Here is a 14,603-nt window from a genome sequence, read left to right on the forward strand (position 1 = left end):
TCATAAAGTTAATATGAATTAAAATATAGATATAACTTATTTTTCAATATTTATATTGTGTTAAGCAGCGATGGATGGATATCTTTAAAAAAAATTATTCATAGCATAACATTCTTCCTATTTTTAAAATAATTAATCCTCTCTGTTAAAGTGACATATTTTACAAACGGAAGACGTAGTCTGAAGAGAAAGTTCTACTCAGGCTTTTAAGGTTTTTAGATCTTCTGAATCAAAAAATATACTAAAAAATCTTGATTAAAAATATTTTTACTGTAGATATTAATCTGATTTTGTATGTATATATTTTTTACATTTATTGAGAAAATAACAATTCTTAAATGTTTTAACTAATAATAATTAATTTTTGTATATAGCTGGTTTAGAAACGGAACGGTTAAAAGAGATTACACTACAGGAACAAGTAGATCAAAGATCAAAGATGCCCGAAACTGTAAGAGATGAACCATTGAGAGTAAGATCGCACGCACAGAATTAAAAATTAGGAAGAAAGGATCAAGGATAAGAAGAAAGATTTCCTTATACGGGAGAAACAAGGATCTAACCTCGAAGAAACATCCGTACAAGATGAATAACACTACGAAGTGAAAAGGACACGCAAGACTTTTTACACGCAGCAAGCATTCATTCAGCATCCAATCAATTCCTTGATAAGATTAGGGAATTTTTATTATCTAATGTAAGCACCACATTATTAGACAACGATTGACCACCTTGATAATTTAAATCAGCTTACCTTCATAGATGACAATAAGTAAGGGTTTCTAAAGAAAAAAAAAGACTGCCTCCATACTCGGAAACGTATAACGTACAAAAGTATCCACTTCAATTATCAACCATTCAGTAAGGTCGTTAAACCAATTATATTAACTGTTTTTTCAATGGATAATTCGAGGGAAGACACTGAATAGGAATATTATAACCCAAGTTAATGATGGCATTTTATTCTATATTAGATAATGAGACATACGATTTATTTTAGCTAAACAATAAAATAATTCCACTTACATAAATTTTGCTGTTATTAATTTTTTTGTTAAAACTTTGTTAGTGGAAGACGCTAGAATCGCGCTTCCGCGAATCGGTTTATTTAATATTGAGGATCGTAAACTGTAAGTCGGTGTTGCAAGAGGCAATACAAAAGCGATAGTAGGTTGTGAAAATCACTGATGGAAATGTCTGCCGAGGTATTTGTATCGATGGCATCCTGACAGAGGCCAAAATGATCAGTGTGTTTGTTAGCAAGTTTAGAGGGTCTAAAAGACGACCTCCGGTAAAGCCCATCAGGGCTAAGAACGAGGGGGTGGTGTGGCGACTGGAATCATCACATGGCAGACCTGTCTTGTGACATCAAACCCGCCCCCCCCTAACAGTGGGGAATCAGACTGTTTTTATTCTCTTTTAAGTTGTTATTGTTTTTTGAATATTAAGTTGTTGATCCATTTTAGCAAATACTCCTCAAAGGTCTTCCAGCATTTCTTTTCCCTTTTGAATAATACCTTCATGTCTCACTATTAAAATCTATCAAAATCCATCTATGTCAAATGTCTCCATTAATGTCTCGTATAATATCGAAGCGGTTTAATTTATTGATGAAAGCCCTAATTTTTCTCAATTTAAATGTAGAATATTTTTATACATTATATCCCCTAAAGATACTTATAAAAAATGTTAATACTGGAATATTTTACAGTCCTGTTTACTCTTACTTTAAGTTTTGCTCGAAAACAACATTTTTTTAATACTTTTTTAAAGGCAAACAACCAGACATGTTATTAACGCCTGAAAAATAACAATGTCACACTTAACCAGTTTTGATATAATTAATAAAATTTCGAAGTAAGGCTGTAAAAAACACAGATAAACCAAAATATCAAAAAACTCGTACATTAATTAAAAAAAAAGATAATCATTCAAAAAGTACTTTCGATACAAATTTACAGAACACAAAAATAATACTTTTTCTTTAAATAAAAGCAATAAATAAGAAATACTTTCATATATTCTCGAGCACTACAAGAAAATAAAGTAGAAAGTGAAAAATTACTAAGAAAATCTGTGAAACCGAAATTGATGCAGAAATTTATTTCAAAATAAAAACAAATGACACAAAATAAAACTGAAAATAAATAAATGAATTGTACTTTCAATCTCCGGCACATCATTATCCAAAACAACACAAATTCTGTGTTCTAATTTAATCCTATAATATACACAATCAAAGAGATGTAACAACAAAACTTTACGTTGAAGTTATCCAAGGAACAAATTGGAGAATCACCATATATAAATAATCTATGTGTTAACCTTTCTATTTCCTCTTTAGCCTCCGGTAATTACCTTTCAGATAATACTTTATAAGATGAATGAGGATGGATATGTATGAATGTAAATGAAGTGTAGTCTCTTGTACAGTCTCAGGTCGACCACTCTTGAGATGTGTGGTTAATTGAAACCCAACCACCACAGAATACCGGTATCCACGATCTAGTATTCAAATCTGTGTAAAAATAACTGACTTAACTAAGACTTGAACGCTGGAATTCTCGACTTCCAAATCAGCTGATTTGGGAAGACGCGTTCACCACTAGACCAAGCCGGTGAGTTAAGTTGCAACCTCCTGTCTGCCCAATATAAACCGTTAATGAAGTTTTTTCATTATCGTCCTTCTATAATCATTGGCCAACTATCAAATCGCTGGTTTGGGAATTTGGGAAGACGCGTTCACCACTAGACCAAGCCGCTGGGTTTAATGTGTTAACCTACTGAATCACAGATGCAGATTCATACATACTTCTCTCAATTTGCCTTCAAACCGACATTTAAGAGGTCGGTATCCGATTTCATATATTTCGTGTAACATTCTAGAGGTGTAAAATTTAACAAGTAATATATTTTCCATTTAAGATATCACATTCTAGCTACTTATATAATGAATAACCTGTTCTGTACAATTATGAAAAATTGAAAACAGAACGTTTTTGAAAAATATACGAACTATAAAAATCGAAAATTCATAAATTATACTAATATTTCGAGATGAATATATAAGAATTTTTCTTTTTATTTGTTTTATTAAGTAATTCAGTACTTATTTCATTACTTTCATACAAAAAACAGGAATAATTAAAATAATTCTCAATTTAATTTAGGTGAATATTAAATTTTAAACTTTATATAGTCCTAAATATTGCAAAGATTCAACAATACTGCCGTCTGATCCTTTTCCTTCATATTGAAACACCACAGCTCCGTAGACTGCTTGATTTTTAAAATAATTTTTTTTTTTTTTTTGTTTGTGGGCGAAAAACGCCTAGGCGTTATCATCGCCCGATGATAATTTAAAATAATATTCTTTAAATTGACAGTCCATGTATTTTTTTTCAACCAAACGATTCATTAACATTTTTCTACAAGTTTTTCATTCAACTTTTGTAATCGTTTATTAATTAATAAACTCAAATACAATATTGCAGTTGTTATGGATAAAAAAGATACAATAAATACATATAATAAACCACTGCGTTAAAAAAGCACATATATAATTTTTTATCATAATGAACAATAACTACAACATAAAATCTCATCAACGTACAAAATATACGTACAGAATTTATATTAGTCTAAATTACCAAACCCGAGTCATATTCGTGCACAAATATAAAATTATGCACAAAAACACCACTAGAATATAGCCGACAATAAAACAGTGAAAACTTGACAATTACTATTATTATGCGTTCAAATTCGAACGTACATATGATTTTAAATAATGAAGTACGTAAATAAGAAAAACAAAATTGTAGCGTACAACACAGAAAAGTAACATTTTAATTAAATAATCAATTCTATGAAAAGAACAATAATCACGAAACATATCGATTCGTTACAATTACATGGTATCGATTTTATATTACCTACAATAAAAATGATCTCCTTAAAGGAAAATAAAATTACACCATATAAACAAATATTTTATTATAATTATTTTTTTACCGAATAATAATTTCAATGTTCTGAAAATATTGAAAAATAATCATTACATTCAGTTATTACATTTTTATTTATTTTTGTTTTAGTTTATATATATATATATATACAAATTTCGAAGAATAACGATCATATTTGATCGGTATACAACGTGATAATGCATGAATAATCTACATGGGAAATTCAAAAATTCGCAAAATAATAACCGGTGAAGACAGATATGTAATCTGTCTTCATGTACTGTAGCATTACATGTAGTAATGCTACAGTACACTTTTGTTGTGAATACAGTCTAGCATTAAAAAAAAAATCTGAACTTTTCATACAGCGTTGAGTAGGACTCCAAATAAATATCGGTAAAAAAATTACATAATGCTCGATAAATAAACAGAAAAATTTAAAGTGATTCAAGACATTAAAATTACCAAAAGGTTCTTCTAAATATTTGTCAAAAAATGTATCAATATTCAACTGATGCCTTTTTAAGTCTTTTAAACAGATATTTTTTTATTAATTATTTAATCATTATTGTAGATTGATAAACTACAGTGTCAAAAAATGACAGAACCTTACTGAAGAATGTTTCGTTCTTTTATTGCTGTTTAATTGAAGAAACTGAGGAAATGGTTTACACAACGCAGCAGAAAATATTTATTTGCCTCCCATTACATTAAATGTGACAGTTATACCCAAATCCAGAATGTCTACACAGAAAAGTACGGTATGGATGCACCAAACAAGTCTTCCATCAAACGGCTGTACGACAAGTTCAAAGAGACAGGGAATGAGGCAGATGCACCCAAAAATGGTCGACCGAAATTGTTAACACCATTAAAGTTAATCGACGTACAAGCTGCATACTCTGTTATTCCTAAGAAGCCTTTTTTTCTTTTTTTTTTCCTGTTTAACCTTCGGTAACTACTGTTTTAGATAATTCTTCAGAGGATGAATGAGGATGATATGAAAGTAAATGAAGTGTAGTCTTGTACATTCTCAGTTCGACCATTCCTGAGATGTGTGGTTAATTGAAACCCAACCACCAAAGAACACCGATATCCACGATCTAGTATTCAAATCCGTGTAAAAATAACTGGCTTTACTAGGACTTGAACGCTGGAACTCTCGACTTCCAAATCAGCTGATTTGGGAAGACGCGTTGACCACTAGACCAAACCGGTGGGTTAAAGTCCTAAGAAGTCTGTGTGACACGTATCTAGTCAGTATGGTCTCCGTTAGTAGTACCCACAAGGCATCGCGCAAGTGTTTAAAAGATGCAGCCGTACAGAATTCGTGTTGTTCACAAGTTGTTACCTGCAGACACTGGAAAACATGTAACTTTTTATCAATGGTTCTTCATGTCATCTGTAACACCGGATGGAAAAGAACTCGATGATTAGTTTTGGTCCGACAAGGCATTGTTCCACGTCGATAGATACTGGATGCACAGAATTCACTTATTTGGTGCACAGAAAATCCACATCAGCTGCACAAGTCTCTTCTACACGGACAAAAAAAATGGGTGTTTGGTGTGCAATTTCAATTCTTTTTTTCTTGCGGGGATACTTTATGGATGCTGCTTACAGAACTCATCCTCACCCACCACCAGTTTCTGAGCGAAATTAAACGATGTGTCCCAGCAATTCCTCAACAAAGTTAAAACTTGTGTTTAAGAGCATTCAACGTCATATTCAAACATCTGAATTACATAACGGAGACCACTTCAACAACTACATATTTTAAACAAAATAGCATCTTTCTTATTCAAAAGCATGTTAAATAACCGAAAGTGATCATGTCATGTTAAACTTCAATTCTAAACGAAGAAAAAGTCAGCTTAAATTTTGAGCCAAATTTTGTTTCCTCAACTACACTAGTTAAAAGTTTTATTTATCAATAAGACAGTTGTAAACACTTACTGCTGATAAAGAAACATATTATGAAGAATTATTCAAAGAATAAGTAAAAAAAATAAAGTTTAATCAAATTTTTCAAGTGAAAAGATTACTACGAATTATTACTACTTAGACTGTAAACGCAATATTTGTTTTTCTTTTACAATCATTCCTAAAATTGATCGACAGAAAAGTATTAGATCATCGGACAGTCTTTTGGACTAACAGCAATAAGGAACTCAAATCAACAACAGCCATTATTAAAGCTGTTGCATGCCGGTATCAGAATGAGTTGTAAATTAAAACCCAATAATAGAGTAGTGACCGGAAAACCAACGTATCTAGAAGCTATTAACTTTAAAACATTCTTGTACCGGCCCAGCCTCGAATTGCTTCACTTTACTCATGGGTAAGCAAAAGGGTAATTCTCCAAGCAAAACCGACACATTTAAATACAAATAACTCTAGTCAATGGTTGACTTCCAAAAAATCTATTTCTCCAAAAGCTTTTTTAGTGTGGTTTTTTAACTAAAGAGATGACTTTTTTTTAATATAGCTAATGCTTGAAAAAATTCCTTGTTGTCAGAATACTTTCACTTCAATCTAAAGCGCTTTTGTGAATTTTCAGAACGGGAAGAAACTTTGTATAACATCTAAGGATATCGATTCATGTCATTCCCTTAACTTATTTAATTAAATTATTCAATCTGAAAATTCATATTTATAAAAAAAAAGGAAAAAATTACGCAGAAAAAAAAATTTCTATCGCTTCATAAGTTTTTTTTTTCACTTATTAATTTAATTTTTATGTTTCGCTATTATTTCTTCTTTTATTTTATAAGTTTTTATTTTCTTTAAGTAAAAGTAACTCAGTTTCTAGCCATGATGTTTGATGTTTGAAATGGAATGGTCATCAACTTTTAGATTATTAAATGATTTTTATAAGAAGTTTCTGAGAGTTTTCTAATTTAAATTTTTTTATATAAAAGTAAATAACTACAAAATTAATATTCTCTTCCGCTGAACTGGGAACAAAAAATGTACATTTATTTTTTGCTTTGAATTACATAATTTCTATTTTCTTTTATGACTGTAACATAAAACGAGTGAATCTTTTCTTAAAATATATTCACTATACAATCAGTCTTTATGGTGAACAGAATGAATTTATATGACGAGCAGGGCTCAATATGAATTGCATTTAGGTAGGCTTGCCATGCTCACGTGTAATAGTACAGGACTGTTCGGCTCAACGAAGGAAGCAACGTAAAAATAGATCATTCCTTATCTTCAACAGTAAACTTAATAATAGGTACTTGTTATTCTTGAAACTTTTTACTGCTTGGGGGAGCTACCTATGAATCATATTACGACGCCCACAATCGTCATGACAATTAACTAACAAAGAATTTGTATCAAATAGTGACTGAATTGCATAAATCTTAAATATCCGTTATACTTGACGTAGCTTTTTAGATTCCATTATAAGTGACGTATTAAATATATATTGAAAAATGTAGCATGCAGTTTTCTGTATAAATATTTAGCTAGGCCACTTGGCAGATTTAAGTGCTCTAAATTAAAAATTTAATAATGTATCTTTTACAATTAGTAAATCTTTCTTTTTTAGTACTTTTTTTAATTGACAATATATTGTCAATTGAATAAATATTATAGCAAATAATGATGTTGATAGCGGCAACAGATACTACTGATACGATGTTGGCCAGAAAATAAAACTAAATTATCATCGGTATAAAAAAACATTTGATTAAGATGACTAGACCACTTTTTACATAATACCTACTTGGAAATGTAAGAACATAACCAGTAACTTAACCCAATAAGATAATCGTGGTTTATTAATCAAAATATTTGATATATTACCCAAAAGGAAAACATTTGGGAATATGCATCGACCTGAATATTCATGGTGGGAAAGTTTCTTAAGAAAACATAAGTACGTAAATAATTTGTGTTGATACAGAAATAAAAAAAATTAAAACCCAACTATTATTCACCGTGATGGCGGAGGAAATTTCAAGTTAACAAACAAATTTTCAGAAATAGGTAGTTAGTAACAACGTATTTACACAATTCTGTCACGTTTTTTTCATTTCTTCTTAAAACAATGATCTTTACGATTTTTAATTTTAATTTTTCTAATCTTTTTTTTTGAGACCAATAAATTTTTTAAATATTAAATATAACATAAATATTAAAACACTCACATAGGTAATTTAAATAAATAAAAAATAAATTTGTAAGAACTTAAGCTTTAGAAATGTTTAATAAGTTTTATACTAAAAAAATTATGTTTTTTTAGAAACATGAAAATGAAATATGATTTTTATATTCAACACACACATGTATTAATTTAATTTAGCATTTACTTTTAAGCAGAATTAAACGATATAATAATAAAAAAATATATATATATATATACACATATACATTGTAATGCATGTGTGTGATTTTGTGCGAGTTTTTAAATTCTAAACAAAATTTTATTATGTCAAACTAATTTTAAAAGTTATTTTAACCCGTTTTTTTATGGGTATAAAAAATGAGAGTGTCATGATTTAATATATTATCAGAATTCCATGTCTAGGGCTGACCATGAGGAATCCAACGAGCATACATTGGAGGGACGAACGAGAAAGATATATGTGTGTTTTTTTTTAGTTTTTTTTTTTTTTAAGAGGGGAGACAACGGAACACCTACGGCGAAGAAGATGGGATTCAACATTTCAAAAACACTATACAACAAACATATACACTGAGATCAAGTAAAAAGGTTCACATCATTTTCTCGTTAGTTTTCTATTTCAATACATGCAAATGCATCCAACCCAAACAAAACGGTAGAACACCTATCGTCCGACTAGAATCATCAACTAATAAGACAACCATACCAAAAATTCCTGACAAATCAGTTGAGAATATAAAATCAAAAAAGTACTCAATCTAGTCTATTTGCAATCCATTTTTTTTTTTTATGCGAACTAGTTTTCAAAACACGACTATATATATATATATATATATATATATATATATATATATATATATATTTATTATTATTATTTTTTTAATTAAGAAAATTATTTTTTTACTTACACTACAAACCTTATTCGAAGTACAATAAATTCGATAAATCAAAGTAGTAGTCTAAATATAAGAAAAACAACATGGCACGTTTTTTAAATAATTTATAACATCTTAATAATTCAGAATTCCATTAAATATTTTATGTTAAAAAAAAACAAAAAAAACACCAATATATGCAAGTTTTTTTTTTAATAAATCTCCGTTTGCAAACAGGAAAGTGAGAATTCAACTATGGATTTATATTTTAACGTACTTGCTGTTATTTTTTTTATTTTCAGGTTTAAATATTTCTAAAAACTTCTAGATATAAGTTACCCGAAACCGATTCAAATTCTTAAACTCCAATAGTTCGTATAAACGAAAACAAGATTTTCTAAACAGTTGAATACTTAAAACCATTTACACGATTTTCTAATAAATGTTATTAAACTTTTTTATACAATCTCAGCACAGTTCGAGTACATAATGGTTGATTTAAACGAAAAACATTTAAAATAAAAATAAAAATCTTTTAGCATCATCTCTCGCTTCTAAAACCTTCTTCGATAAAAATAAGCTATTTATTATTGTCGTTGATTATCAAAATAAATCGAAGAAACAATTTCATGACAATTAGTTCCAAAAAATATATATAACATAATCCAAAATTAAGTGCTGTCAGAATGTTGAAGCAGCAGGTCAATAATTTAACGGAAATTTATCGCTGAAATATTTATACGTTTAAGTAGGGAGATTTTCTGATTAGAAAGGAACGTAAATAATTATCGGTAAGTTCTATGGTTGCAAGTAAAAATTGGAAATCTCGTTGATGCTTTTATTACTACTTGTATTCCAATTCTTACTGCCTTGTGGCAGCTGTGTATCTGCATAGGAGTCGATGAGTCTATCAAAAAACCTTAAAAAGCCTTAAGCCTTATTAAAAAGCCTTAAGTCCTAGGAACATCGGTTTCTCTTTTGGCAGTGTTATCTGCCGTTGTAACAATATCAGGTTGAGATATGGCTGGAAAATTATCCCCTTCGACTGACTTCACTCTATTCTCGAGGTTATAGTAGATAATCTAAAATCTCAATATATTTCAAAAAAATGTAGCTCAAGATTTTCTTTTTAATTTTACGTAAAATCAACATATTTCAAGCCCATTATAATTTAGACTGAAGATAAACTATCCATACACACATGTACGAGGTCTGTAATCGAACTTTTTTAATTACGCGCCAACGGAGATATTTAGTGACGTGCGGTTGGTAGCACTGAGTTCCGAATAACCTCCACTATAACCACATGTTATTCGATTGTTGATATCTATTTTAGATTTTGTGTTATTGTTATTGGTGCAACGTGTTTGTAGCGATTTTTGTGATGTGCAATTTTCGGGAGCAATGATACAAGTTAAAATTTTGAAACTGGGGAAAACTTTCACAGAAAATTTCAACTTTTGAAATAAGCTTATGGAGATGATGCTCTGAGTCGTACGCAATGTTACGAATGGTTTTAACGATTTAAAACTGGTCGTTAGTCAATCGAATTTTATCCTCGACCATGAAGACCTTCGACTTTAACTGATTGACAACCACCTTCAAAAAATCAACGATTTGGTAAGTGCAAATGGCCGATTGTCTGTAAGAGAACTTTCGGAAGAGGTTAGCATCTCAATTGGATCATGTCATGACATTTTGACTGAAAAATTGAACATGCATCTAGTTGCAGCAAAGTTTGATCCACGTTTGATGTTTGACTGCCCTGTTCTTGGGGGGAGGGGGGCCCAGAGACCGGGCCACCCTGATACTTAGAGGTCAAGCGGAAAATTGGCCACTCACAAGCGGCGAGTCAATGTGGCGAGAGCCACACTGTCGTAGATGCGGTTGCTATGTTCAACCGACATCCGTAGTTTGCTTATGGAAAACGCTGTTATCGCATTACCGTAGGAAGCTAACCCTGAGTATGGCTGACCACTAGTCAATTACTATGGCTCCAAGTGCTATAAAATGGTGGACATGTGCTTGCTGGCATTCAGGGACCTAGGCGTGGCAGCGAATTGCTACCAAGACGAAATAAATTTTATTATGGATGTCATATATAATTTTTAATAGTTGACGAGGGTGCGCCCACCCATTTTAGCAAATATATGACAAGTGAGCGGTTGGGACACGTAAGCCGGTGGGGTATGACACCACCATTAGTCCGCTCACGCTGTTAAATAAGCTCTAGGAACTGTTTAGGACACTGGTCCCTAAACTGTTTCGAAGCTCAGTAGCCGTTTGTGGTACAGACATTCGGTCTTAACCCTTAGGGCAACCGAATGTCGTGGTGGCGGGAGAAATGCCAAGCAAACCAAAACCTCGTTTGATGACCGAACAGCAGAAAGAACATCGACTGGACGTTTGTCGGCAACTCCTTGAACAAACCGATGACGATGAAACAATCATGCAAAGGATCAAAACGGAAGGCGAAAGCCGGGTTTACATCTACAATAAAATTTCAATCATCACAATGGATTGGCAAAGGATCTACACGCCTGAAGAAAGCACATCAGTCTCGATCCAATGTCAAAGTAATGCTATCTGTTTTTTCGATTTTAATGGAATTGTGCATTTTGAATTCTTACCTAAAGGTGAAATATTAAACCGTGCGTTTACAATCAAGGCGTTTTACAAAGATTGCGTGAAAAAATCCGAAAAAAAGACCTCGCACTCAGCTTTGTCAATTAGTTAATTTTGTGTCAAAAATCAGTTGACTGTCCTCCCTCAGCCTGGCTCCTTGCGATTTTCTCTTATTTCCGAAATTAACACCAGTGATGAAAAGAAGCCGTTTTTAGACTATTGATGACATTAAATAATTTACAGATTTTAAATCTCTAAAATTAATAATAATAAAAATTAAAAAAATAAAGTTCGGTTATTTTATGAACAGATCTAGTAAAGAAAAATTATTTTTTTAATTATTATATTTTTAACATTAGGACTATTTTTTTGTTATTTATTAACCATAAACAGCCTGAAGACTAGTACGTTGGAATATATATAAAGGTATTGTAGTATGTAAAAAATGGTAAGCCTGACCGGAATTGGCACCCATAATTTTCCGGATGAAAAAACACAGATGGTATAATTTATTCTAAGCTCATCAAAACTACGATTAGGCAATGAAACATAAAATTTAAACACTTAAATAACTATACATAAATATGAGAAAAAAATGGTTGACAATAAATTTAATTAAATAAAAAATTTATATTTTTAAATAACAACAAAATATGTTTCAAATTTCATAGAAAAACACTAAAAAAAAAACCTCTACAATAACCGCAAAATAACAAACAGAAAAGAGGTAAAAAATCGCGGTTAATTTCTATTGTATAAAACGAATACTTTAACACTATTAGAAGATTACTACGTACAATAATTATCGACATCCAGAAGTTTAATTTTCAAGTTATATTCAGAGGATCGCTATATAGATTTGTAAGTATATCCAGGAATATGATTTAAATAATTTATATATATATATATATATATATATATATATGTGTGTGTGTGTGTGTGTGTTAATAACTTTATGTTTAAATACTTACTTTTGTTCTCAGCATAAGATTTTTGTTTTGAGACCAAACCTTTATATTTACATAATTTTTAGACGTAACCCATAGGATTTCGTAAAAACTACAAAGAATTTTAATAGGAGACTTTTCCTCGATCTTTAAGGCCATTAAAAATATTCTTTTGTAATGTCTAAAATTCATCGCATTCCAAATATGAAGTTTTTTTTTTTAAATGGAATTCCCCAAATTTTTATAACAATTTCGTATTCAACAAATCATCTTAAGATATTTTTTTTTTTAAACTTTTTTATCGAAAGGTTCAGAAGCTAAACAACTCATCAGTCGCGCTTATCAAAAATGTGTACCCTATAAATTAAATCTTAGTCCATAGTGATGTAATTTTACTCTATTATTACTGTTTCTAATTTTTTTTATATTTTCGTATAATTATTTTAGTTAAATTTAAAAACTGTACACTTTTAATGCTGTAAAACAGTGCTTAAAATCGATACAAATCTTAAATTCAATGATGAAAGGAAGCCGTTTTTAGACTATTGATGACATTAAATAATTTACAGATTTTAAATTTGTAAAATTAAAAATTAATTTAATTAATTAAATTAATTTAAATTTGTTATTAATCTTGTTATTTTAATAAATTAAGAACGGTAAAAAACACAAAATTGATGAAATAATTGTTTTATTTTAATTTTTATAAATAAATTAGCCGGTCGAAACTTGCTTCGATCGTCCGACGGCGCCCCTTGGACCCCAGCCTTGATCGTTACTCTCTTGATCGTGAGAATAATACTACTAAATAACAACTAAGGTATTCAGGCTTTATAGAAACCTGAAAAAGAAACTAAATTACATAATACCGAATAGTATTAACTATGATAAATATAGTAAGACAGAACTTTGATGAGGAAATCTCTACAACCAATTATTTCAGTTGCCATGGTGACAGAAATATGATAAATTAAATGGTTTAATTTTTTATTTTTTTAATGAATATCTGTAATTTACAACTTCATCCCCAAGAGGGGCTAGAACCTCGATCTATGGCTTAAAACCTTCCCTGGGATAACACGAATGTGTTCCGCAAATTTCAAAGGGATCGGTCGGTTGGTTCTCGCGTGACGTTGAAACAAACAGATAAACTTTCGCATTTATACATAAGATTATTAATTTAATGATATTGGAAAATTATTTTTCATAAACTGGACTAAAGATACAGAAAGAAAACTTAACCGTAGAACGGTATAATTATGGTATGAAATAGACTAAGAAAAAATTTAATAACATTTCTGGCTATTACAAAAACTTCATTTTTGTTTATTACTATAAAAAAAAATTTCTAACTATTAAGTACAATACTTAATAAAAAAAATCTAAAAAATACTAAAATCGAAAAATTTACTCATTTTTACCGATTCAGATATCTGATTTATACATACATACGATTTTGTAAAACCCTAAAAGCATCCATCCGAACGTAAATCATATAAAAGATATCAAAATTCGCAACGTATATCTAAATACGTCGAACTTTATTATACACGTATTTCTTAACATTTTTTGCAATTGTAAAAAAATAAATAAAAGAATCTTGGCCAAAACATTTTGAACATAACACCTTCCGATAAAGAAAGAAACATATTCTAAATATAAAGATAATTAATTAATTTCGTAACTCACCACAATCGAAATTTTTTGTGTGATGTAACAATTATTACCTGAAACAATACACAACATATACAAAAATGTAAAATATATTTAAATTAAATACAGTTAAAATTTATAGAATTATTAACGATAACATGAAATAAAGACAATTTTTTTCAAAAATTGATATGTAGGTCGTGCATAAACATAACAGTCAAAACTAAATCATAAAGGTCACGTTAGTCGTTCACAAATTACAAATCTATAATTAGTTTTGTAAAGTACATCCAAAATTGTACCTGTACCTACTTCCAACATAAATGGACAAATTATTTCCTCCATGTAAATGAACAAATTATTTTGGAAAGGGTGGGGAGTACCGAGAGTATCT

At 30.1% G+C, this 14,603-nt stretch overlaps 1 protein-coding gene across 1 annotated transcript in view; it reads right to left on the minus strand.

The window, feature by feature from the left end:
• LOC142327455 (lysine-specific histone demethylase 1A-like) overlaps nucleotides 1-14,255 on the minus strand; it is a gene marked incomplete at its 5' end in the record, with an annotated part of 421,213 nt that extends 406,958 nt beyond the window's left edge. The window contains one exon of the mRNA XM_075370548.1: nucleotides 14,246-14,255. Coding sequence (XP_075226663.1) covers nucleotides 14,246-14,255 — 10 coding nt within the window. The remainder of the gene's footprint in view (nucleotides 1-14,245) is intronic.
• Nucleotides 14,256-14,603: the final 348 nt, after the last annotated feature.

The sequence above is a fragment of the Lycorma delicatula genome, chromosome 7, assembly GCF_047948215.1.
Source record: "Lycorma delicatula isolate Av1 chromosome 7, ASM4794821v1, whole genome shotgun sequence".
NCBI lineage: Eukaryota > Metazoa > Arthropoda > Insecta > Hemiptera > Fulgoridae > Lycorma > Lycorma delicatula.